The 27444-nt window shown below is 42.9% G+C and overlaps 1 protein-coding gene across 5 annotated transcripts in view; it reads left to right on the forward strand.

Annotated features, from left to right (window-relative positions):
• Positions 1 to 27444, forward strand: part of LOC121277364 (coronin-2A-like) — a 176308-nt gene that overhangs the window by 148259 nt on the left and 605 nt on the right. For 4 of the 5 annotated variants that reach the window (XM_041186742.1, XM_041186744.1, XM_041186745.1 and 1 more), the window contains 6 exons: positions 7127 to 7231; positions 10520 to 10616; positions 14166 to 14278; positions 15659 to 15749; positions 20140 to 20375; positions 22050 to 23092. In XM_041186742.1, the coding sequence (XP_041042676.1) occupies positions 7127 to 7231; positions 10520 to 10616; positions 14166 to 14278; positions 15659 to 15749; positions 20140 to 20375; positions 22050 to 22181 (774 nt within the window). In that variant the 3' untranslated portion in view covers positions 22182 to 23092. Of the gene's footprint in view, positions 1 to 7126; positions 7232 to 10519; positions 10617 to 14165; positions 14279 to 15658; positions 15750 to 20139; positions 20376 to 22049; positions 23093 to 25835; positions 25927 to 27444 lie in introns of those variants that run through there. The other variant, XR_005942865.1, reaches the window with a different exon arrangement.

Genomic DNA, 27444 nt, shown 5'->3' on the forward strand with positions numbered 1-27444 from the left:
TTCTCTATATTTAGTCAGGACCTCTAAAAGATATGTTTTATTGATCTAACATCTCTGCGGAGTCAGTGGAGCGACTCTGCTCCCTTTTTCGGACTGCAACATGATCTAAGTAGAAAATTTGAATATCATTCCAATTTCTGCAATGACCATTTTGAAATGTTTTGTAATGTTCTTTTAGCTATTTAATGAATAAAGTACATTCTTTAAAAAAAAAACCTCAGGCTGCAGTCTGAAACCGCTCGGTTCCTCTTCTTTCAACCAACCGTTTTTGGCAGAAAATTCCATGTTCCATTTTTTCCAATCCCCCTTTAAAATAAAATTCTTGGTTATCTTAAATTGATGTCTTCTCATTGATCAACAGAAACAGTCAGCTCCATTTACCTTCTCGTAAGATTTCATAGTCTCCAAACCCCTGATCTCTGCCACCTTGACAGACAAGGGCAGCAGACGTATGGGAACACCACCACCTGAAAGTTCCCCTCCAAATGATCCTGACTTGGAAATATATCACCGTTCCTTCACTGTCGCTGGGTCAAAATCCGGGAACTCCCTCCCTAACAGCACTGTGGGTGTACCTACACCACATGGACTGCAGCGGTTCAAGAAGGCAACTCACCACCACCTTCTCAAGGGCAATTAGGGATGGGCAATAAATGCTGGCCCAGCCAGCGACACCCGCACCCCGTGAACAAATGAAAATAAAAGCAGGTCAGATCTTGATCTTTGCAGTTCCGGTGGAAGTAGTTTTGACATCTGGAATCTCTATAACAACTAAGACCTTTCATCCCATCTATCAGCTCAAGTGAATCCCACTGATTTTTAAGAATTTATTTCTTCATTCTCAGCGTGCGAGCATCACTGGCAAAGCCAACATTTACTGGGACTGTGCACAGTCCTCCAACTATATTCTAACCAAACTTCTATACATGTGTAGCATAACTTCTTCAATTACATTTCACTACACTTTGCATCTGTCAATGAACCAAACCTCCATTTGGTATTGTTAGCAAATATTGATGTTGTTCCTCGAATTCAGAAATATAGGAATGTCACAAATAAACATCCTAATGGAGAGTTACATCAATTTCCATGCTTCCAATCCAAGAAACTCCCTTTTAACCACATCCTTTGGTTTCTGCTCACCCAAGCACCAATGTAAACTTGGCCACATTTCACTGGTTCCTCTCTGTTTTTAGCAACAATCCAATTTGGTGGGGTTTTTTAAATGGTATTTTGTGGCAGTGTGTTCCTCTTAACATTGCCCTGGGTGTAAAATGTGGTAACATATTCAGTGCTTTTCAAAAATTTCACACACAATGCCCTGGATGGTGTTGAGCTTCTTGAGTGTTGTTGGAGCTGTACCCATCCAGGCAAGTGGACAATATTCCATCACACTCCTGACTTGGGCCTTGTGGGTGGTGGACAGATTTTGGGGCGTCAGGAGTTGAGTTACTCGCTGCAGGATTCCTAGCCTCTGACCTGCTCTTGTAGCCATGGTATTTATATGGCTAGTCCAGTTTAGTTTCCAGTCAGTGGTAACCTCTACGATGTTGATAGTGGGAATTCGGCGATGGTAATGCCATTGAATGTCAAGGAGCGAAGGTTAGATTCTCTCTTGTTGGAGATGGCCATTGCCTGACACTTGTGTGGCGCAAATGTTACTTGCCACTTGTCAGAGCAAGCCTAGACATTGTCCAGGTCTTGCTGCATTTGGACATGGACTGCTTCAGTATCTGAGAAGTCATGAATGGTGCTAAACATTGTGCAATCATCAGGAACATGCCCACTTCTCACATTATGATGGAAGGGAGGTCATTGATGAAGCGGCTGAAGATGGTTGGAATAGGAAACTATCCTGAGGAACTCCTGCAATGAAGTCCTGGAGCTGCGATGACTGACCAACAACCACAACCATCTTCCTTTGTGCTAGGTATGACTCCAACCAGTGGAGAGTTTTCCCCCTGATTCCCATTGAGTCCAGTTTTGGTAGGGCTCCTTGATGCCACACTTGGTCAAATGCTGCCTTGATGTCAAGGGCAGTCACTCTCACCTCACCTCTGGAGTTCAGCTCTTTTGTCCATGCTTGAACCAGGACTGAAATGAGGTCAGGAACTGAGTGGCCTGGCAGAACCCAAACTAAGCGTCAGTGAGCAGGTTATTACTAAGCAAGTGACACATGATAGTACTGTTGATCACCTCTTCCATCACTTTACTGATGATTGAGAGTAGACTGATGGGAGGGGGGTGAGGTGGGGTGGTAATTAGCCGGATTGGATTTGTTCTGTTTTTTGTGTGCAGGTCATACCTGGATAGATGTCAGTGTTGTAGCTGTACTGGGACACCTTGGCTAGAGGTGTGGCAAGTTCTGCAGCACAAATCTTCAGTACTATTGCTGGAATATTGTCAGGGCCCATAGCCTTTGCAGTATCCAGTGCCTTCAGTCGTTAATATAAGGTGGAGTGAATCAAATTGGCTAAAGACTGGCATCCATGGTGCTGGGGACCTCTGGAGGAGGTCAAGATGGATCATCCACTTGGCACTTCTGGCTGAAGATTGTAGTGAATGCTTCAATCTTATATTTTGCATTGATGTGCTGGGCTCCTCAATCATTGAGGATGGGGATATTTGTGGAGATTTCTCCAGTGTGTTGTTTAATTGTTCATCAATTAGGACTGGATGTGACAGGACTGTAGAGCTTAGGTCTGATCTGTTGGTTGCGGAATCACTTAGGTGTAACTATCACTTGCTGCTTATGTTGTTTGGCACGCAAGTCATCCTGTGTTGTAGCCTCACCAGGTTGACACCTTATTTTTGGTATGCCTGGTCTGCTGCTGGCATGCCATTCTGGACTCTTCAATGAAGCAGGGTTAATTCCCTGGCTTGTTGGTAATGGTAGAGTGGGGGATATACTAGGCCATGAGGTTACAGATTGTGGTTGAGTACAATTCTGCTGATGCTGATGACCCACAGCGCCTCATGGGTGCCCAGTCTTGAATTGTGTGTTTAAAATTATCCCATTTTGCACAGTGGTAGTGCCATACAACACGATGGAGGGTTTCCTCAATGTGAAGATGGGATTTCATTTCCACAGTGACTGTGCGGTGGTCGTCCCTACCGATACTGTTACGGACAGATGCATCTGTGGCAGGGAGGTTGGTGAAGATGAGGTCAAGTATGTTTTTCCCTCTTGGCTCCCTCACCACCTGCCACAGACCTAGTCTAGCAGTTATGTCCTATAGGGCTTGGCCAGCTCGGTCAGTGTGGGGCTACTGAGCCGCTCTTGGTGGTGGACATTGAAGTCGCCACCCAGAGAACATTCTGTGCCCTTGCCACCCTCAGTGCTTCCTCCAAGTGGTGTTCAACATGGCGGAGCGCTGATTCATCAGCTGAGATGGGGGGTGGGTGCAGAGATGGGAGTTGGTACCTGGTAATCAGCAGGAGGTTTCTGGCCCATATTTGAGCTGATGCCATGAGACTTCATGGGGTCTGGAGTTGGTGTTGAGCACTCCCGGGGCAACTCCCTTTCCACTGTATACCATTGTGCTGCCACCTCTGCTGGGCCTGTCCTGTCGGTGGAAGAGGACACACCCAAGGATGGTGATGGTGGTGTTGGGGACATTGTCTGTAAGTTATGATTCTGAGAGTATGATTATGCCAGGCTGTTGCTTGACTAGTCTGTGAGATAGCTCTCCTAATTTTGGCACAAGGCCCCCAGAAGTTAGTAAGGAAGGATTTGCAGGGTTGACAAGGCTGAGTTTGCCTTGAATGTCATTAGCAATCTTCTTTGAAAAAATCTCACTGTTGACCTACAATTCTGGGGGCCATTTTTTTTTTACACCACTGCAGCTAGCCCACTGATTTTGATACAATCTTTCCTATTCCATAGAAAGTTAGAATATTTACATTGCAGGAGAATGCCATTTGGCCCATTATGTCTGCCAGTCAACAAAGAGCTATACATGCGAATCCCACCTTCCAGCTCTTGGAACCTAGCTCTGTAGATTATAGCACTTGGAAGTGCATAATCCAAGTATTTTTAAATGTGGCAAGGGTTTCTTTCTCTACCACCACTTGAAGCAATGAGCCCTAGGCCCCTCTGCTTTTGGGTGAAAAAGCTTCTGCTCAACTCCTCCCTAATCCTTCTGCCAAACACCATGCCCCTGTTTATTGATCCCTCTAGGCGAAACAGCTTTTCCTACCCACAACATCTGGGCCCTTCACAATTTTGCACACCTCAATGAAGTGTCCCCTCAGCTTCCTCTGTTCAAAGAAAAATAACTCTAGCCTATCCAGTCTGTCCTCATAGAGAAAAGTCTCTACTTTTAGCAACACCTTCGTAAATCTCTTGCATATCTAGCATGATCCCATCCTTCCTGTAATGCATTGACCAGAACTGTACTCAGTACTCTGGCTGTGGTCTAATTAGCCTTTATACAGTTCTAATGTAAGCTCCTTGTTCTTATGTTCTTAACCAGCTTGTTTACCTATCCTGTTAACTTGAGGAATGTTTGGACTGGCACTCTAGGGTCCTACTTGTTCTACACTTCCCACCATTTATTATGTATTCCCTTCTGTTAGGAAATAGAGATAGTTTAAGTACATTATATTGGTATTTGTGTGTGTTAGGAATGTGTTTTCGCTTTAAAGTTTAAGTTTGATTTTTATTTCTGTATCTGTGTGTTAAGAAAGGTCAAATTGAGTTTTAGTTTCACATTAGAAATGGAAGCACCTTTTTAAAGAGGAGTTTTACGACTCCTAAAGAGAAGGTAAACATACATGGGTAGAAGAATTGGACTGTTGCCTAGCAACATGGGGCCAGAGAGGCAGGTCCCTCCCCAACACACAAGAAGAGAAACAGCAGTTTTAATATGGAAGCCGTGGAGTTCCGCTGGTTTTGAAGTTGCTGCCCGGAGAGACTGGGGACAGATAGCCAGCCCCAAGTGAACGAAAAACCCCAAGAACCCAGGGGAGTCGAAGAATCACACAGTGCAGAAGAGGTTCTTTGGCCCATCGAGTCTGCACCGACATGTGAGAAACACCTGACCTTCCTACCTAATCCCATTTACCAACACTTGGCCCATAGCCTTGAATGTTATGATATGCCAAGTGCTCATCCAGGTACTTTTTAAAGGATGTGAGGCAACCCACCTCCACCACCCTCCCAGGCAGCGCATTCCAGACTGTCATCACCCTTTGGGTAAAAACACCACCACCTGCAAGTTCCCCTCCAAACCATCTACCATCCTGACTTGGAAATATATCCTGTTCCTTCAGTGCTACTGGTTCAAAATCCTGGAATTCCCTCCCTAACAGCACTGCAGGTATACCCACGCCACTGGGACTGCAGCGGTTCAAGAAGGCAGCTCACCACCACCTTCTCACGGGCAATTAGGGATGGGCAATAAATGCTGGCCCAGCCAACGACACCCGCACCCCATGAACAAATGAATATAAAAGGTCAGATCTTGACCTTTGCAGTTCCAGTCAAAGTAATTTTGACATCTGGAATCTCTATAACAACTAAGACCCTTCATCCCATCTATCAGCTCAAGTTAATCCCACTGATTTTTAAGAAGTTATTTCTTCATTCTCAGCGTGGAAGCATCGCTGGCAAAGCCAACATTTACTGGGACTGTGCACAGTCCTCCAACTGTGTTCTATACATGTGTAGCATAACTTCTTCAATTACATTTCACTACACTTTGCGTCTGTCAATGTACCAAACCTCCATTTGGTATTGTTAGCAAATATTGATGTTGTTCCTCGAATTCAGAAATATAGGAATGTCACAAATAAACATCCTTATGGAGAGTTACATCAATTTCCATGCTTCCAATCCAAGAAACTCCCTTTTAAAAACAACCTTTGGTTTCTGCTCACCCAAGTACCAATATAAACTTGGCTACTTTTCACTGGTTCCTCTCTGTTTTTAGCAACAATCCAATTTGGTGGGGTTTTTTAAATGGTATTTTGTGGCAGTGTGTTCCTCTTAACATTGCCTTGGGTGTAAAATATGGTAACATATTCAGTGCTTTTCAAAAGTTTCACACACAATGCCATTCCTTGATTATTTTCTTCTCGGGTACTGCTTCATTGAGTTCTGTAGGGTTGGTTAAGCATGACTTTTTAAAATCAGTACTCATTGGCCCCAATTAATTTGGGCACTATTGCAGTGTATCTTGTAGCTGGTGCACACTGCTGCCATGGTCCGTCAGTGGTGAATGTTTCAGGCGGTGGATGGGGTGCTGGTGAAGCATTCATCCAGGCAAGTGGAGGGTATTGCATCACACTCCTAATTCATGCCTTGTAGGCGGTGGGCAGGCTTTGGAGATAGATTTAGGAGGTGAGTTACTTACTGCCGAATCTCCAGCCTTTGACCTGCTCTTGTAGCCGCAGCGCTTATGTGGCTGATGCACTTAAATTCCTGGTCAATGGTAATCCCCAGCATCGTGATGGTTGGATTCAGTGATCATATTATCCTTTTAAAGCATCTTTAATATCCAACTGAGTGGACAGAGAGCCTTATTTTACATTTCCTCTGAAGGATGTCATCTCTGTTAATGCAGCACTCCCTCAGCACTGGCATTGGGAGTGTCGGCCTAGATTTGTGTTTAAGTCCCAGATTCAAACCACAGCTGACACCTGGAAACGTGGTGGTATCCTGTCTTTTGCATGAAACCCATCATTTGGGGGGAGATAGCGGCATAGTGGTAATGTCACTGGACTGGTGATCCAGGTTAATGCTCTGGGGACACAGGTTCACGGCAACTGGTGGAATTTAAATTCAATTAATAAACCTGGAATATAAAGCTAGTCTCAGTAATGGTGACCTTGAACTTGTGATTGGCTGTTGTAAAAACCCATCTGGTTCACTAATGTCCTTTAGGGAAGCGAAGTCTGCCATCCTTACCTGGTCTGGCCTACATGTGACTCCAGATCCACAGCAATATGGTTGACTCTTAACTGCCCTCTGAAGTGGCCTAGCAAGCCTCTCAGTTCAAGGGCAATAAGGGATGGGCAACAAATGCCAGCCTTGCCAGTGACACCCACATCCCGTAAAAGAAAGAAGAAAAGATTGCCCTTTTTCCCATTTCATTAATGAGCACCCTTTTTATTAATAATTCAGGATGACCTATCTGTGCCTTTACGGGAGGAGGATTTGGATGGGTCCTTGGGTGTGCTTTTTCCATTCTATGACCCTGACACATACATGCTTTACTTGGCAGGAAAGGTAAGACATATCAACCGTTGGAGATAAGTTTTCAGGTATGTTCCTGCCTACTAGACGTAGGTTAGGTCCATTAACTTATTACTTAACTGATAAGTAACCTGGCGAGGTGGATTGTTGCAGAACCTGGCTGATTGTTATCCCATTCAAATAGGAGTGAGGGGAGTGGTGGGCAGAGAGAGATGTGGAGGTTCTACACGGAAATGGCCCATTCCATCAGACTTTTGCATGGTGATGAAGGTGATAATAATCCCACGCTCTTTGGTTGCGCATTGTCAAAACCAACTCCATTGAGACAATTTGCCTCCAGTGTAAATGTTCACCTTAAATCAATTCATTCCACTTTGGCCAAGTTTCTAGTTGTTGCTGCTATTTGCACAAGTTCCTCGAACAAACAAAGGAGGTAATTTTGAAGTCAACAGCAATGAAAATCGTGATAGGTGTGCAATCTCAAAACTGGTGGTAGCTTTTGGTTGGATACGGGCATTGAGGGTTACATTAGTAGGTGGGTAAATGTGGTTTGGATACAGATCAGCCGTGAATTGAATGGCAGCAGAATATCCTCAAGGGGCTGAATGGGCTCCTCATGCTGTAATGTTCCTAATTGGTTTGGGGGTGGGGGTGGGGCAGGCGGGGGTGGTGGGGTGGTGGGGGAGGTGGGGGGGTGGCTGCTGATCCAATATGGCACAATTTACAGAACTGCCCAGAGTCAAAATTTACCTCCCCCCAGTGAACTTTTAAGTAAGAATATTTCTAAACTGTCCATTCCCTTCCCATTGTTTTCTTTATCCACCCCCTTATATGTGCTGCAAGTATTTAATGTGTTATGACACAGCAGATGGTAAATGCTGAACTGTTTAAATCCCATAGGGAAACTTGAAATGACTGTCACAACTAATTTTCAATTGTATGTTTCGAGATGTGGGTTTTGAATTTGGTAATAATAAGACCACCGAGTCGTAAGAGGTTTTTATAAAACTAAATTAAACATTTATTAATAAAAGAAAATATTGTAAGCACATACATATGTCTACAAATTACTACTCTAGTAACTTCTAAATCCCCTAATCAATCTAATTCCCAGGGCAGAATTTTCCCCTCGTTGCGGGGGGAAGTTGATGGACAGGCGCGTGGAGGCGTGCTTCCAATCAACACCCCCAATCGCGGGCCGTGGTGCCATTCTACATGGGCGGGCCTTAATCGGCCCGCCCAGTGTGACATCCGCAGGGAAGTGCTATGTGCCTAAAACCGAGAGTGCACTGTTTCATGCATGCGCACGAAAGTGTGCACTCATCTCCCTGAGGCTAAGTGCTGCTTCAGGGAGATCGCCTCTACTGTCAACAATATTAAAAATTAAAAATAAAAAATGTCTTTACATGTCCGCTCATGTGACAATGTCACATGAGTTGGGACATGTTCATAATTTCTATAACAACTTTATTAAAATTTTTAAAACCCTACATGAAACCTCATCCTGCTGGTGGATGAGGGTTCATGTTTTTTCTAGTTGCCGCCGGGGCTCCTGGCCTTCCCGCCAACCTTAAGGTTGGACGCGCAGGTCCACTAATTACTTTAATTGATCTGTCAATGGCCTCAATTGGCCATTGACAGGTCGGCGGTTGTGCAGCTGATTTTGCTGCGCTCCTGCCTTCCTGAAAATTTAAATGGGGCGCAGTGATGTCGGGAGTTCCACTTCTCGTCACTGTGTGTCATTTTACGCATTGGCGAGCTGACCCTGCCCCCGCTCGCCGAGGTTAAAATCCTGCCCCCAGTTACACTTTCATTAAGGCAACAGTAAGACACATTTTTAAAAGACCCAGGCAAAGTGACACACAATACCCTGAACAATCGAATTCAAAGTGAGTTCTCTTAACTTCAGTCCCTGAAGGCAACAGTTTGGTACATACAGGCATTTCACACTTGTTGAATCTTAGTCTTCCTTCCCTTACACACAGCCTTCATTCCTTTATACTTATTTCCCCCTTTGAATGCAAATACCCATTGTTTCATTATGTCTTTGGATTTTACCTTCCTGAATATAAAAATCTCTCATAGCATTAAATTTTACCCGTAATCTTTGCGAAAAATAAGCACGCTGTTTCATAACTTATGGCCAGGTGTAATATTTCACTCGTTCCTTTGTATTCAAGCTAGTCTGATTCATTTACAAATTCAAATGTCCTTTTACATCTTACATTCTAAACTTCCCCCATCTTTACCATGTTTACATCAAAGCCTTTAATCCAATTAAGTTCCACACACACACGCAGACACACAGACATGCACGCACATGCACACAGACACAGACAAATCCCACTATTAATTTTATTGTAAATAATTATATCTGCCTGACAAATGCTTCACTGGAACTGAATAACTCAAGCTGCCATTGGCACTAAGTGTGTTCCATTCAGGAGCAAATGTGAGATACATTAATTAGCTTTTCACTTCACTGAGTGGATTAAGTAGTGCAAAGTGTGTTATTAATTTTCTCAGAATAGGCATCACAGTTTGTCCTACTCTCAACTGAATGATGTAAAAGATGGTTATGGAGGAATGCGGGAACAGGAGGAGACCGTTCAGCCCCTCGCCTATTCTGCCATTCAGTGAGATCATGGCTGATCTGTGACTTAACCCCATATGTCAGCTTTTGCCCCATATCCCTTAGTACCTTTAGCTTACAAAAAATTATCAATCTTAAATTTGGAGTTAACAACTGACCCAGCATCTACTGTCTCTTTTGTGGGAGAAAGTTCCAAACAACTACCACCCTTTGCCTGTAGAGATGTTTTCTAATTTCAGTGTGACATCCGAGATTGACACAGGTGCTCAAAGCGATGACTGATTCGCTCAGAATTCTCTCTCTCTTCCATATTGTAGAAAAAGACCATCAATACTGTGCTGGTGTTTTAAGTTACTGGAACTTCTTAGTCTAACCCTACTCTACTGCTTAATCCCTGTATCCTTTGAGAGGCAGGAGACTGCTTGCTTGTTAATTCTGCCCCACAACAGTTCTTGGTGGAGGGAGAGAGAGCCTCGGTTTAACGTGTTATCCGAAAGGTGTTGAGCTAGATTGTCTGCTCGGGTTCTGCATCTCGGCTTCAACCCATGACCTACTGGCTCAGCTGACGCCTTGATCTGATGCGTGTGTACACGCGTGTCCTGCTTAAAAAGGACGATTGTTCCAACATTGTTATTGTCTGCCCAGGATTACAGTTTGTTAGTGCACTTTCTGTATTGAAAGTTAGTGATTGAACCCTGTTACCTATTTTCATTCTTGTGCCTTTATAGGGCGAAGGGAACATCAGATACTATGAACTAAGCTCTGAGAAACCTTATCTGCATTTCTTGATGGACTTCCGCTCTATATTACCTCAGAAAGGAATGGGTATGTTCACTTGCCTCAAGAGATATGTAGAATTTTTTTTTAGCTGTTATAAATGTTTATAGTTTTTTTAAGTTGTATAATATAGATAAGGCAGCATTTATGTGTGAGATGTAGTTACTTACCAAAGTCTACTAAGGGGAAATTCTGAAAGCAGAATAATGAAAGCAAAATATTGCAGATGCTGGAATAATGAAATAAAACCAAAGTGCTGAGAACCTACGGCAGGGCTGGCAGCATCTGTGAAGAGAGAGAAACAGAGTTAACATTCTGAGTCCAGTATGACTTCTTCGGAAGTCTGGAATGACCTGAAATGTTAACTATTTCTCTCTCCACAGATGCTGCCAGACCTGATAACAGAGTAGTTAGGGAAGAATTGTTCTATTGGTGGAAGGATCGAGAACCAGAGGGAACTGACTTAAGGTAATTGGTAAAGGAAGCACTGGAGACATGAGGAGAAACTTTTTCATGCAGCAAGTGGTTAGGATCTGGAATGCACTGCCTGAGAGTCTGATGGAGGCAGGGCCAATCGAGGGAATTGGGCCATTATCTGAGAAGGTAGAATATGCAGGCTTATGGGGAGAAGGTAGGGGAGGGGCACTAAGTGAGTTGCTCCTTTGGACAGCCAGCACAGAAACAACGGGCTGAAAGGCTTCCTGTGCTGTAACCATTCTATGATTCTATAATTTATAGAGCTATTACTTCATTTTCTTTCAGTGCAAATAGAAGGAATTTATTGGGCAGAATTTTACAGCCCGTTTCGGCAGGGACGGGGCTGTAAAATGCGGCGAGCCATTATAAACCCCGTTGACTTCAGTGGGAAGGTAAAATCCTGCTGCTGTAAAATTCTGCCCATTGTCCTTTTAATGGAGGGTTTTGGCCAGTGCTGTTGAGGATTATAAAATGATGCTCTTTGAAAGATCTATCCAATTAGCCCCTTAGCCCCAATCCCCTGCTTTTTCCCCATAGCCCTGCAATTTTTCCCTTTTCATGCATTTATCCAGTTTTTTTGTTGTTGTTACTATTGCATTGATTTTGACTGCTGACTGTGCATTCCAGATCATCACAACGCATCATGTGGAAAAAAAAATTCTCACCTATCTCTCCCGCCCTAGGTTCTTCAACCAAATACCTTCAACATGTGTCCTCTGGTTACCGACCCTCCTCTCAATGGAAACGGTTTCTCCTTATTTACTCGATCAAAACCCTTCATGGTTTTGAACGTCCCTATTAAATTTCCCCTTAACCTTCGCTGCTTTTAAGAGAACAAGCCCAGCTTCTCTTGTTTCTCTACTTAACTGCAGTCCCTCATCGGTGGTAACGTTCTATGGGTGTTCTTTCCAAGGCCTAGGCATCTTGCCAATACCTGAGATAGTGGAATAATCAGTCAATAATCAGCCTGGACTGAGTGGCCTGCTATCATACTGGATTTTATCATGGAATGACCTTGAGTGATAACAAGCGCCTAAATTTAAACGTGGAAGATTAGTTTTTAGAATTGAATCATTTTTTGTGCACGTGCAATACTCTGAAACAAAGATAACTTGTGGCCAGAGTAGGATATCGGGATTTTAGAAAGCATTTCTTTTTCATGTGGAAATGGAGTTGTAGCGCTGTGTTTGCAATTACATCCAGTCCCTCAAGAATCCCCTGCCTTTCTCCCGCCTCTTCCCAAAAATTCTTACTGGGCAGAATTTTTCCCTCGTCCATCGGTTGGGCGCTCACCCCAACCCAAGCGAGAGTAAAATAGCGCATGATGACGTTGGGTGAGTGCCCCGACGTCATCGCGCATTCTCGCGATATTTCGCTTGGCGGGTGTGCGCGAGAGGTGGCCGACAATTAAGAGGCCTATTGAGGCCCTTAATTAGTTAAATTGGATTTTTCGCTGCCTGTCCAACCATTCAGTTGGCGGGCGGGCGAAAAGGCTGAGCGGCCTTGGCATTTTTTTGTGGGGCGGGATGAGGTTTCGACCATGAATTAAAAAAAAAACTTTTAAAACTCCTTTTTAACATAGTCCCTGTTCATGTGACAGAGTCACATGGTGCGGGGGGGACATGTTTCCTTATTTTTCCATTTTTTTTAATGTTCAAGATCTTCAGCTCCCTGAGGCTGCTCTGTGCCTTCAGCGAGCTTTCACTGAGTGTGCACCTCCCACATATGTGCACACTTCAGCACTCATGCTCCTTCCCCTCCCCCCACCCCGGCAGCGCTGAGGCTCTGAGGGCGTGATTCACGCTGGCTGGCCGTTAACTGCGGTCGGATCCCAATCACGGGCGGCAGTCGGTTTCGTGGCCGCTCCTGGGCCTGCCTGCCTGCCTGCCATGCCAGCCCGATGAGATAAAAATCCTGTCCACTGTTCCTGTCAAATACCAGCTGCAGCTTCGGTAGTTACAAGTTTGTCCTCAAATCTAACAGTTAAATCAATTCTCTGAAACTTCAAGCTCAAACTTCTCTCAAGGACTTAAGTGTCTTTTTTATCCCACTTGTCGTATCTTTGTGCTGACGTAACTATACCTAAAACAACAACTTGCTTTTATATAGCACCTTCAACATAATTAAACATCCCATTGAACTTTGTGTTAACAAACAAAATTTGTCTCTGATCTGCATAGGGAGCTATTAGGGCAGGTGATCAAAAGCCTGTTCATAGAGGTGGATTTTAATGAGCATCTTAAAAGAGAAAAGAGGGTTTGAGAGGCAGAGAAGTTTAAGGGGGAAATTCCAGTGTTTAAGACCCAGGCAGCTGAAGGCACTGCAGCCAATGGTGGAGCGGTTAAAATTGGTGACGCTGAAGAGGCCCGAAAAGGAGAAATGCAAGATCTTGAAAGGATGTCGGGCTTGAAGAAGTTGCCGTGATCAGGAGGCAATGATGGGATTTGGACTCCACAATGAAAGTTTTAAGTTTGTAGTGTTGCTAGGCAGGGAAACAGTGCAGGTCAGCGAGCACAGGGCTGAAGGAGAAACCGGGACTTGGTGTGAGTTCAGATCAGGCAGCAGAGTTTTGGATGAGCTCAAGTTTATGGAGGGTGGAAGTTGGGAAGTGAGTCCGGGCAGTGTGCTTTGGAACAATCAAATCCAGCAGTAACAAAGGCATAGATGAGGACTTCAGCAGGAACTGAGTTGAGGCAGGAGATAGTGACAATTTGGCATTGTATATTATAATTCAGAGTTATACAGAGATGACACTAGTTTCTATGTGGGTAACAGCTTTTATTCACAATGCTTTAAAATGTCTACTCCATGCTTCAGCTCTGGCTCCCAGCTCTTTCCACAGCTTTGTTTACTTTTCTCTGAGTCCACATCCAGGTTTAACCAATCAAGCATAGTGAGCATCAATAGTAAACAGTCTCTCATAATCAAACACAGAGCAATTGAACACTACACAGTGCATGGATCTGATGGCCATATAAAAATTGATAAAGGCAGAGTATAAACCCCACTCCACTGCCCGCCAGTCCCTACCTCCCGACCTTCTTGGCTGGAGAGAAAATTGCAGTAGCACTGAGCTTGAAAGACACTGGGTATAAGTTTGTTATTATTTTTAATTTGCAGGTGTAATGCCAAAGAGGGGCCTGGATGTTTCTATCTGTGAAGTCTTCAGGTTCTACAAGTTGGTAACAATCAAGAGCCTTATTGAGCCTGTCTCGATGATTGTGCCTCGACGGGTAAGAGAAAAAAAACATAGAATTTTACAGAACACAAACAAGCCATTGGCCCAATAGGTCCTGCCAACATTTATACTCCTCATGAGCCTCCTCCCACCCCTCTTCATCTCACCCTATCAGCATCTCCTTCTACTGCTTTCACCCAAACATGCCAAGGTGCTTCACAGGGACAATTATCGAGAAAAATGTGACACCATGTGGAGTTCTTAGAATAGGTGACCAAATGCTTGGTCAAAGAGGCAGGATTTAAGGAACGTCTTAAAGGAGGGTGTTGTGACTCAGCAGTTGGTAAAGCTGAGTTATTTAAAAATCCCAGAGGGAAACTTTGAGTAACTATCATAACCTATATTTTAAGTGTTATGTTTGAGAGGCAGCTCTAAATTCAGGAATCAGTCCAAACTAATTTCCATTAAGGCAACAGCAGCCCATAGACTTAACCAAATATCAGGAAAAACATTTTCACCTTACAAATGCAAAATTAGGTTCTTTTCACCTTGGTTCCTGTGGAGACAGTTGTAGGCTTACAGCTGCTTTGAGCTTACATTGCCTCTGCCCTGCACACGCGAAACTATCTGTTATATCCAACACAGCTCATTGAATGTAAATTCTTATTGTATCACCTTTGAACTCTGTCTCTTCTAACAATAAAACCTCTTTCATAATACCAATTTTATTAGTAATATAAACATATTGCTTGGTCTCTGCTAGCTAGGTGCCAGAATTCACTCCCCTTTTTGAATGCACTATTCAAAAAACTGCAAATGCACCTTACCTCTCTTGCATCTCAAAACTAGTACAAAGCACCCAGGCTATCTGGCTTTAGTCCAAATAAGACAAACCTATAGACTAACCCTCTATTTTAAAAAAATAATTCCAATAATACATACATTGATAGCTTCTTGACCAAGGGGGGATTGTCGGGAAGAGGGTTAGGGAGAGATTCTGGAGCTTGGGACTCAGGCAGCTGAAGGCACGGTCCCCGGTGGTGGGTCGAATGAAACCCGAGATGCTCGAGAGGCCGGGAATGGAGGAGCAGAGTGGCGCTGGAGGAGATTACAAATATAAGGAGGGGCGAGGCTGGGAGGGATTTGAAAACAAGGATAAGAATTTTAAAATGGAGACTGGACTGGACTTGGTGCCAATGAAGGTCAGCAAGCACATGATGTTGATGGTGATGGGTGAATGGGATTTGGTGCAGCCCAGGGGATGGGGCAGCAGAGTTTTGGCTGAGCCCAGGTCTATGGAGAGTCGAAGGTGAGAGATCGTAATGGGTACAGTATGACTTGAAAGAAGCTGAAAGGTTTATGAAATTATGTGGGTAAAAGACGCTGATGCACCATGTAGCCAGTTGAATCACTCAATATCCCATGTATCTTGCAGTCTGAATCCTATCAGGATGACATCTACCCAATGACAGCAGGAGCACAGCCAGCAATGACTGCACAAGAATGGTTAAATGGTGTCAATAAAGGTCAGTCTTATACATATTGTACTTCTATAAACCTTACCAGAAATCATCGTATTTATATCCCTATTCCTTTATAGGTTGTTGGTTATTGTTAAAAGATATGCTTTTCTGGATTAGGCCAAGATTGCATTAACTATCTAACTGTCTTAGATCAAATGGATTTTATGCTTGTGCAGGTGGTTGTAGAGAGACAAAGGGGAGTAACTTTAATCTAGGTGTGAAAACCCCAGGATCAGGTATAAGGCTGGTTTTATCAGCTGCTTGATATTAATCTCCATGAAGGAAGAATGAGAGCAATTTTGTGTGGGAGATGAAACCATTCTTCTACCTGATGCTGTGCATTTCCCGCCTAGAGAATTTCTTAAAATTACTCCCAGCATGTCTCTATAAACTTATCGAATCATTCTATAACAACATAAAAAATAGGAACAGAAGTAGGCCATTCTGCCCTTTGAGCTTGTTTCACCATTCAGTACAATCACTGCTGACATTCTGCCTCAAGCCTACTATCCCTAAAATCCTGAATTCTCTTAGAGATGGGTTGATTTTTGGATACTATCTTGAATATATTCAAAGACCGATTATCCACAACCCCCTAAGATAGAGAATTCCAATGATTCACAGTCATCTGAGTGAAGAAATTGCTTGTCCTCTCAGTCCTAATTGGCCATCCCAGAGACAGCCTGTTAGCATCTACCCTGTCAAGCCTCTTCAGAATGTTATATGTTTCAGTTAGATCATCCCTCATTTTTCTACACTCCAGAGACGGAAGCCTAGTCTACTCAATCTCTCGATAATCCCATTTGTATTTTACTAGAAAGTGTTACTGTATAGTATGATTTGTCAGTTTTTGGAGAACTCAACATTTCTTCAACACAAAAACTATTTGTAAGTGATTATAGGAAATGTATGGATAACAAACTGTGAGGAATTGGACATTTTAATAACTGTTCAGAAAGGGGTAAACCTGTTTCCTGTATTATCATTTGTTAAATCATTATTCCTGGTTTAATCACATCACCAATAGCTGACTAGTTAGCAGCTGATAAGTAAGTGTTAAATGGAAGTGGACGACAGATCAGTAGAGTGCCGGGAGCCTCAATGAGAAGAAGTTAGTTTGTATGGCAGTTATGATTGACATTCATGCACAAAATTTCGCCACAGGACAAGTTTCATACTCTGGTTTGGTTGTCTAGAAAGCAGAAGCAAGAAGATAGGAACATAAGACTTAGGAGCAGGAATAGGCCATTCGGCCCTTCGAGCCTGCTCTGCCATTCAATAAGATCATGGCTGATCTGGTTGTGGTCTCAACTCCACTTTCCTGTCTGTCCTCCATAACCTTTGACTCCCTTGTTTATGGAAAATCTATATAACTCTGCCTTGAATAAATTCAATGACCCAGCCTCCACTGCTCTCTGGGGAAGAGAATTCCACAGACTAATGACCCGCTGAGAGAAAAAAAAAATCTCCTCATGTCCCTCTTAAAATGGGGACCTCTTATTCTTAAACTGTAACCCCTAGTCCTGGTCTCCCCACACAAGTGGGTGAGTGGTTTGGTTGCAAATATTCAGGCACAATAAACACTTAGTTCTCCATTTAAAATGGCCTATATGGTGGCTGAACTTTGAGAGTACATTTCCTGTGTTTCTATAAAGCCTAGGGAATGGAGACCAATTAGACAGTGAACAGATCCTTCAGTACCTGATTGGATGACTCTTCACTCTCAGTTAAACATCTTCTATTTCCACATATTGAAAACTAACAGCCCAGGTGTTCAAGGAAAGTTTTTTTAAGTTCTGATGATTTTTTTCCCTGGTGTCGCTTGCTGCATTGTGCCATGGAGATTAATCTTCAATTCCTGGAGACTCCAGGACAATCCTCGGTGAGGGGAGTAATTGGTAGTTTGTGGGCAATATGCGCTCAGCACAGTCCAACACAGCACCATGACAGTCACAGAAGAGTGGAAGAAGGGAAAGCAGATGACTGTATACACGCACAACAAAGTGAACAATCCTTCACCACAAGCTAGTGTGCAAGAACTACACACAACACCAAACATACTGAGGGCGCAGAGCTAGGCTGGCTGTTGGGAGTAGGGCAAGTTTATTTTGGCTCTTTGAGTTTGACTGTCTTTTGGTGGAGGTGGGGGGGAGTAGGGGTCGTAGAGGGGTTAGGGGAGTGGCTGACTGATTTGGCTTGGAGGAGTTGAAGCATGTCCATTGCAGGACCATAGACTCTCAGGGCTGAATTTTTCCATTGGCAAGAAGGGGGCGGGGCCCGCTCGCTGACAGGAAAATGATGCGGGATGATGTTGAGCGGAACCCCCGACGTCATCCCGCCCCATTTAAATTTTCAAGAAGGGGGGGCACAGCCAAATCAGCTGTCCACCTGCCAACCTGTCAATGGCCAATTGAGGCCATTGACAGGATAATTAAAACAATTAAAGGACCTGCCCGTCCAACCTTAAGGCTGGCGGGCAGGCCAGGAGCCCCGGCGGGCTTCTGAAAAAACATGAAACCTCATCCACCGGCGGGATAAGGTTTCATGTGGGGTTTAAAAAAGTTTATTAAAGTTTTTGTACACTTTATTAACATGTCCCATCTCATGTGACATTGTCACATGAGGGGGACATGTTAATGATTTTTTTATTGTTCTATTTTTAAAGTTTGAAAACCTTTCAGCGATCTCCCTGAGACAGCACTTAGCCTCAGGGAGATGTGCCCTCTGTCATGTGCATGTGCGAGAGAGTGCACTCTCACTTTGGGGAATTCCCCCCCCCCCCCACCCCACACCCACATAGGAAGCGTATAGCACTTCCCGCCAGACATCATGCTGGGCTCCCCGCCCGCCGGAGATTGGGTCAGGCCTGCCTGACAGGCAAAAAATTCAGCCCTCAGTCTTTATTCATTGGACCTCTGTTTTCAGAAATGTATTTGGCAAAGGTCTGTGGTCTGTGTCCTTCTTTAAAAAAATGTTTGTTTTGTCCATTCTGGCATTTGACAAAAAATAAAATTTGTATTTCAGATTTGTAACATTACTTTCAGATAGAATTGCTTAGAATTTACAAAACAGAAACAGGCCTTTAAGCCCTGCTGCACGGTGCCAATGTTTATGCTCCACATGAGTCTCCTTTTATCCTACATCATCACACCTTAACACAATATCCTTCTATTCCTTTCTCCTTCACGTACTTATCTAACTTCCCCTGAAATGCACCTGTATTATTCACCTCAACCACTCCTTGACATGCTTCACACACAAGCCGTCTGCAGCCTTCACACTAATTGTGATGAGATACCTGAGGCACAATAATGTGGCTATGGCTGTATTAGGCCAGTGAATGTGAACAGATGATTACTGCTGTAGACCCTCACTCTACTGAACAATTTTTTCCCCTTAATTCTTTCATGGGAGGTGAGCATCGCTGGTAAGACCAGCGTTTGTTGCCCATCCCTAATTGCCTTTGAACTGAGTGGACTGCTGGGCCATTTCAGAGGGCAGTTAAGAGTCAGCCACATTGCTGTAGGCCAGACAGGGTAAGGGTGGCAGATTTCCTTCCCACGGGTTGTTAGTGAAACAGGTGGGTTCTTATAACATGGGTGGTTTTCATGGTCACCGTTACTGAGGCTGGCTTTAAATTCCAGGTTTTATTAATTGAATTTAAACTCAGCCAGCCGTCATGGTGGGATTAGCCTGGGCTTCTGGATTGCTATCTCAGTGACATTACCACTGCGCTGACGTCTAACCCCATACTGATAGTAACCTCAGTTAGCTACTTGTCTGGATAGAACAGTGCATGTTGGCAAACTAACCCATGTCTCATAGTAGATGATTGTTGCTGCTGCTGTGTTGTCATGGATTGATTTTCTGGCCCATCTCAGCTCAGTCCAGCTGCTATGGTTAATAGGAAGAGGCTGGCACCTTCATCTCCCTCGCATCGGAGAATGGGAGAGTAGTTTCTTTAAATAAACTTCCAATTCCTGAATATCCCCAATGGTTGTTTGACTGTGTTTACACCTTCTGAGTCAGAAGGTTGTGGGTTCAAGTCCTGCTCCAAGACTTGAGCACGAAAATCTAGACTAACACCCCAGTCCAGTACTAAGGGAGCTGTAAGGGAGCTGGGACATCCAATCTGAAACGCGGCACTTCCGACAGTGCAGCATGCTCTCAGTACTGCACTAAGAGTGTCATCCTAGAGTTTGGGCTCAGGTCCCTGGAATAGCACTTCTGATTCAGAGGCACAAATGCTACCCAGTGAGCTACAGCTGACACCCATGTACATGTACATACATGTGTTCATCATTTCAACAGTTTAGCTCATAATTTATTATCATAAGTCAATAATGTCATTTCCTTTGGTTTCAGTCACATTTTTCCCCATTTACTGTTTCAGATCCTATATTCATCTCTTTAAAGCCTGGTTGCAACAGCCCGCAGCCCTCCCCTCTGAGAAAGGGGAACGAGCAGTGGCACCCACCTGGTCACATTAAGAAAGATCAAGAGACAGTGAATGCATTTTCAGAAAAATGGGAACAAAGGAACACAGAGAAAATACAAGAGCAGAAAAGGAGTCTCATAACAAATGGTTATGATCTGTCAGATTGCCCAGCTCCCAAAACAGAGAATGAGGTATGATGAAATAATACGGTTTTCTCATTCTTAACATAGAACCCATACTACACTATCCTTATACTCACCAATCTCAGCCCCACTCGTGCCGCAATTCCCCTTTTATCAGTCTGCATCAGGCATTCTTTTTTGCAATCGTGTGCCTTCAGACATCTGCAAACCTTTTCCAGTCAGTGTGTTCTTGGCTCTCTCACCTGGTCAGATTAGACTGACTAACTCACCCCATTGACTGCCTATACCCTTCTCTTCCTTCTGCCCGAGCAGAGCCTCTCTCCTATCCCCAAAGCCTGGCCTCCTGAGATGGTTCAGGAGGAGGCCATTTGGCTGTTTCGCAGAGCTATCCAATTAGTCCCACTCTCCCTGCTCGTTCCCCATAGCCTTACATTTTTTTTTCCTTTTCAAGTATTTATCCAGTTCCCTTTTTGAAAGCTGCTATTGAATCTACTTCCATTGCCCTTTCAGGCAGCACCTTGCAGATCACAATAACTTGCTGCATATTTTTATTCCCCCTCATGTCACCTCTGGTTCTTTTGCCAATTACTGTAAAACTGTCTCTTTTGGTTACCAACTGTCCTGCCTTTGGAAACTGTTCCTGCTTGTCTATTCTACCAACACCCCTCATGTTTTTTGAACACCTATTAAATCTCCCCATACCCTTCTCAAGTCTCTCCAAATAACTGAAGCCCCTCGTCACTAGGTTGTTCATTCATGCGGACTCTGCTGGAAGGCAATTGGCTCATACTGTGCTGATTCTTCATCCTGAGCCATTTTCTTGGCAGCTTTTTAAATGCCGGTGCCTTCCACTCTCAGGGACAGGGCAAGGAGGCAGAGTCTACCTCAGCCGGAATGGGAATCGAATCTGTTCTGTTGGCTTTTTCCTGAACTACACACTAGCTATTTAGCCAGCTAAGCTAGCCAACCCTCTCATTACTCGTACCATTCCAGTAAATCTGCTCATCTGCACCATCTCCAGGACAATGACATTCTTACTAAAGTGTGGTGCCCAGATCTGGTCACAATACACCAGCTGAGGCCTAACCAGTGTTCTATACAGGTTTGTCATGACTTCTTTGCTATTTTTAATTCTGTCTCTATTTATAAAGCCCAGAATCCTGCCAACCTCAGGGAAATTGTATATGTGAACTCCCTAGGCCCCATGTTCTGCTCCCCTTTTAAAATTGAGCTAAATAGTAGAAATTCCCTCGCCTCATCCTTCTTGCCAAAATGCATCACTTTACACTTCTCTCAGTTAAATTTCATCTGTCCGTTCCCCCAGTCTGCCTATGCCCTCCTGAAGTCTGTTTCTGCCCCCTCTACATTTCCAAGATTTGTGCCATCTTCCCGTTTTGAAAAGATGCCCCATTTACCCAGTCATTAACACAATGTGAAAAAAAGCCCTGGGAACACCACTGCCACCTTCCCTGCAGTCTGAAAAACAACCATTCACCACTTACACTGCTTTCTGCCCTTTAGTCAGTTTCGTATTCACTTTTCGCACTCCCCGCAGTCCCTTTAATCCCATGGGCTTCAATTTTTGCTATTCATTGTTTGCTGGATCAACCACTTCAAGTTTTTCCTGGGGTGAACCTTCAAAGATTTAATCAAAGCAAAAAAATGCTTTTCACTTTAAAAAATGTTTTCTTTTTAAATGATTTCTGGTTTGCTTTTGGCCAGCTTCTACAGATGTTTTACAGACAACAAGAAGAGATTCGGAGGCTACGGGAGCTGTTGGCTCAGAAGGAGGTCAGAGTGAAACAGCTGGAGCTTGAAATTAAAAATATACGTTTCAGCCCCATCAGTTACTGAAGAGGAAACCGAGCGGGAGGGAGGGGGCGTTGGGGAAAGAACTGTGGAAATGCGGCTCACTGGTATAGCAAAGCTACCCTGAGAACTTGAAATAATTATATTTTTTATTGAAAAAAAGATTTAATTTGTAAAACTGTACGTGTTGTACAGGGTGCACTTTTTGGTTTTTTTTATTTATCCCTTTATATGATGGTTGTATATACACTAATTTTTTTTAAACCATACAGTGGCTTTATATAACCTCCACTTCTGAGTTTTACAATCTCACCTTGTTTCATTTGCTCCAGTGGTCACTGTAGCTTTTACGTGCGGGTAAAATGTGAACGCCCTTTAATGGTCACCATCCAGGTGCTGATTCGCACATCTGTCAGGGCTACTGTGAAGGGGGAGGACATGACAAGTAGTCAGGATGGTCCAAAAGATTTGAGTTGAATCAAGCAAATGGATTACTGCCATGGAAATCAGTCAGCCTTTTTATATATATATATATAAGCATATTAAAAAAAAAGAATTGATTTGCTAAATTGTTTTAAAAAAAATCAAGAGTTATATTAACTTGGACGATTAACTTGGCAGCTTTTAGTCTGAAATATTGTGTACACCTGTATGTCCTTGTGCTCGTTTATTAATAATTTTAACGAATTCAGTTTTTCCCCCCCGCTTTGCTTGCATCATGAGAGTTGAACTGTCGAGGTTCTGTGGAACCTGTTCTCTAGCACTGTTGATGAGCTGTGTGTATGGTTGCCAGAGACATGCACCCTTTTTGAAAGGCGTAAAGTTTATTTAAAACAAATGTGCTGGAAGTAGTAAACATTATGTGAACATACCTCAGCCTTCCTTATCGTGTTCAAGGTTACTTTGTTATAATCAAGGAAAATATCAATAAAGCAAGCTTTTTAAGGAAAAAAAAATTGTTTCAAGTTCCCTTTTCACCCTCTTGAAAGGCTTTCAGGGAAGCTTGCAAGGGACTTCATATTGGAAGCAAAACGTTTGACAACGAGGTTGTAATACAGCTTGGATATTGGGTGGAAAGGGATGCCAAATGGCTCTTGATTTCTGAAATAGCTGAGAAGTGGAATTCCTTAGCTTTCAAATCTGAAAAAGAAATTCCATTTGACTCGTTGCATGTGACACACATACAAGGCAGCTGTTCCATTTGTTCCAATGGGTTGTGAAATAGCATGTGTTGGGTTTTCGGTCAATCACTGTCAGTAAAAACTATTTTAAAATCAGATGAGCAAATTCTCATTCTCACAAGGAGAAGACAGCGTTTAATGGTGCAGCTGTCACTCGATTGCAAAAGGGAACAGGGTTGGCAGATTCTATCCTGGCTGACTACTTGTTGCACTGATTATTGAGAGGGTTTTTTTTGGCTGCTGTCCAGTGTTCTGGTCGCACCCTTAGCCACTTGCTTAATTAGTTCCAGCAATGCTGAACCAGAATTATCTTCCACCTAAACCAGCATGCTCTGCTGATGCTGGAAAACTTGAAATAAAAACAAAAAATGCCAGGAAATGCTCAGCAAGTCTTTCAACATTCTTTGGAGAGAGAAATAGAGTTAACCTTTCAGGAATGTAAACGGAAAATGCTGGAAAAACCCAGCGGGTCTGATAGCACCTGTGGAGAGAGAAGCAAAGTTAACGTTTTGAGTGCATGTGACTTTTCTTCAGAATTGAGGAAGAGTCATAGGGACTCGAAATTTTAACTGTTTCTCTCTCCACAGAGGCTATCAGACCTGCCAGGTTTTTCCAGCACTTTCTGTTTTTATTTCAGATTTCCAGCAACCATGGTATTTTGCTTTTAACCTTTCAGGTCCTTTGTGTCCTTTTCATTGATTGCTATCATTTTTTTAAAAACCCCTCATTCAAAAAAATAATCCTTGGATGCATTTGAAAATGTCCCACTTTGCCCATTTCGATTTTATACTTTTGTTGAGTGGATTGTTTGAATGTGTATATTCTTTAAGAAAACCTCATTCAAATTATATTAATTGTTCACTGTGAAGCTTTATACACAATGAAATTGTTACACGTCTGTTTTGGGACTGGTTTGATTTTACTCATATATTCAAACAAATTGGTTGCCTCTTGTTTTATGGACCAATTTTTGTCTTGCTGTAAGTTCTTTTTAATTTTTTCAGATTTCCATATATTAGTACACACCACAAATGTGTTGTCCGTTTAGTTTAACAAGTATATATTTTTTTAAGATTTACACACCGCAGTGGAACCATGTGCTCATATCTCTCTTCATCAAATTTTTAATGACTCGTGGATCAGAATTTTACCCTTTGATATAAATTAATTAAACAACACACTGAATTAAACAATAAATTAAATGGTGAATCTTCCTACATTAAAATCAGTTAATTCAAAGCAATTTTGTGTTTAGTGACCTTAATGCCAATGCTATATAAAAGCAGGACCATGACAAATGGAACTGCTTTAGAAAGTTAATTTTTATATATACATTTTTTCCCACCTATTTCTATTATTTTTTAAAATTTATTTCCATTCGTTGTTTTATCCCCACCTTTTAGCCTATTTTGATCCTTGCTCCCACACTGTCCCCTCCCACTACTCCACCCCCACTAGGGCCATCTGTCACTGGCTCATCCTGCTTTCTACTCTAACTGTCACCATTAGCACCTCCTTTAGCTAATATCACCACCATCAACAACCCTTTAACCTTTTGTTTTGCAATCTCTCCTTTGCCTCCACCTATTGCTGGCCTTCTATCCAGCTTCACCTGCTCCACCCCCCCCACCCCCCTTAAACAGTATATATTTCACCACATTTCTACTTCTCTTTAGTTCTGAAGAAGAGTCACCTGGACATCTCCACAGATGCTGTCAGACCTGCTGAATTTTTCTAGCAATTTTTGTTTTTGCTTTAGAAAAGCATTTCTGCAAATGTTTTGTGCCCAGTGTCAATTCAGAGATAACAGCAACTTATATTTACCTTGTGTCTTTCATATAATAAAACATCACAATAAAAAAGCAAAATTAAACATCAAGCCAGATAAGGTGATATTATGGCAGATAGCCAAAAGCTTGGTCAAAGAAGTAGGTTTCAAGGAACACCTTAAAGGAAGAAAGAGAGGTGGAGAAGTTTAGGGAGGGAATTCCAGAGCCTCGGGCCTAGAAAGCTGAGGCACGACCGCCAATGGTGGAGCGATTAAAATCAGGAATCTCAGGAGGTCGGAATTAGAGGAGCGCAGGTATCTCTGAGGGATGTGGGGCTGGAAGAGATGTCAGAGAGCAAGAGGGGTGAGGCCATGGGTTAGATTTGAAAACAAGGGTATTTTAAAATCAAGGTGTTGCTTGACCAGGGACATGATACAAAACTGTCCACTGCTGCTAAAGATGGTTATGTTATCAAACCATTCCAAAACTTTTTCTGGTCAATGACGTATCAATTCTCTCAATCCATTTTCAACAACTTATTTTCTTCAACCTCCTGAGGAGTATCCTTTATGAAGTCGCTTTAAACAGACTACAAGTTCTTGAAAAACTCTTTGCCAAATGTTCTTGTTTCACAAACGCTAGGGGTTATATTTCTGACCCTCAGTTTCACTGAGCCCCACGTGCTGTAATGGGATGGTCCAAATCAGATTTTAATTCATTACTCTGTGGTTTTGTTGTACTTATGTCAGGTGGCATCTCCAAGCCTTGTTTCCACAAACTGGACAAGAAAGGATTTTACATAGAATTCCCAACACTGGAACAGTTCATTTAGTCCAACTGGTATGTGCCCCATGCAAGCCACTTCTCACCCATCTTCATTTTAACCTGTTAGCATATCTATCTACTCTTTTCTCCCTCTAGATTATCTAGCTTAAAGGCACCAATGCAATTTGCCTCAACAATCCATTTACATGTGTTCATGCAGCCAGCTCCTTTAAATGCAACAAGTGGGCTTGTCACATCTCTGTTCTCAACAGGAAGCTCGTTACCATCCCTACCATTGGTCATGTCAGTTGGCCCAGAGTGTCTTGCAACAGTGACATTGTATTTATATATGTCACCAGTGTAAACTCTGCTGTCCAGGGTGCCAACCTCACCGCCGATAACTTGTTCTGTATTTTCCTGTTTGTGTAATTAGAATACCCCACAGCAGGGCATAGCGATCTACCTAAAGCAATGCAGCCAACGAGTATCGCGGCAGCATAGGGAAAAGGCTAGCCACTGGAAATCTTTCCCTATTCTCTCCCGCACCAGTTTCCTAGTTTTGTGTTTAAAAGGAAGCTCAGTCACTGTGTAAAAGTTGGAATGAACACATTCTGCATTGACTGTAAATCTGTTCAGGATTTAATAAAGCAACAAATGTCCTGATAAAAGGTGCAGTGCAAAAAACAATCTCACATTTTGGACGTTTCATCGGTATGTACTGATTGTCTGTGTTGCTTCATCTATAACATGTGAAATGTGCCAAATAACTGAATGCAACTGACAAATCACTGAATATTTTCTAAAGAGAAATTGAGCTGATGGTGTTAGAGACGTTACTTCTATTATTGATCGTCTGTAAGTAAATCATAGGATCAGAACTATCTAAAACCCTTAGAGCAGAGAAGGTTAAAGGGGAGATTTAATTGAGGTGTTCATAGAAACATAGAAAATAGGAGGAGTAGGCCATTCGTTGTTTCAGTATGTCAGTGGTTTGCTCTATCAAATTTCTTGCTGTGCAAGTGTGGCTTGTACACCAGAGTCACCAGTGTGGTCAGTGGATAGGCACGTCACTCAGAAGCCAGCCCTTGGTTTGCGATGGTGGCGTAAATGCAGCTGGCACAGCGGTCTGCCGCAGCATAGTACTGCCATGACTTTTGCCAGGACACTGCCTATGTTAAAGGAAAAGTTGTTTTGTTCAACTACCAACAAGTGCCCTATAGATAATAACCAGAGTACTCACTGGATTTTTTTTTTAAACAAGGTGATCAAAGTATACAAAAAAAACCCATAGATTGATGTGGAGTGTTATGCATTTTGGAATAGGACGTCATTATTCAATAGGCCTAAATGGACTTTGAAGATCTCATTAAAATAATTCAAAAACTCTCCAAATGGAAAAAATGTTGTTAAAGATTTTTCTTTACAGCTATTTTCTATTCTGAAACTGTAGAACAAACTTACGGAAGTAAAATATATGCAGCAAACAATATAGGATTTTACAACATTTTGAACACAGGTTAAATTCCATTGTGCATGTGCATGTGCATGAAAGGGCATTGATCTTTGTTTACTTATCTTTGTGGAAAATTCCTG

This window comes from Carcharodon carcharias, chromosome 4 (assembly GCF_017639515.1).
Source record: "Carcharodon carcharias isolate sCarCar2 chromosome 4, sCarCar2.pri, whole genome shotgun sequence".
Taxonomy (NCBI): domain Eukaryota; kingdom Metazoa; phylum Chordata; class Chondrichthyes; order Lamniformes; family Lamnidae; genus Carcharodon; species Carcharodon carcharias.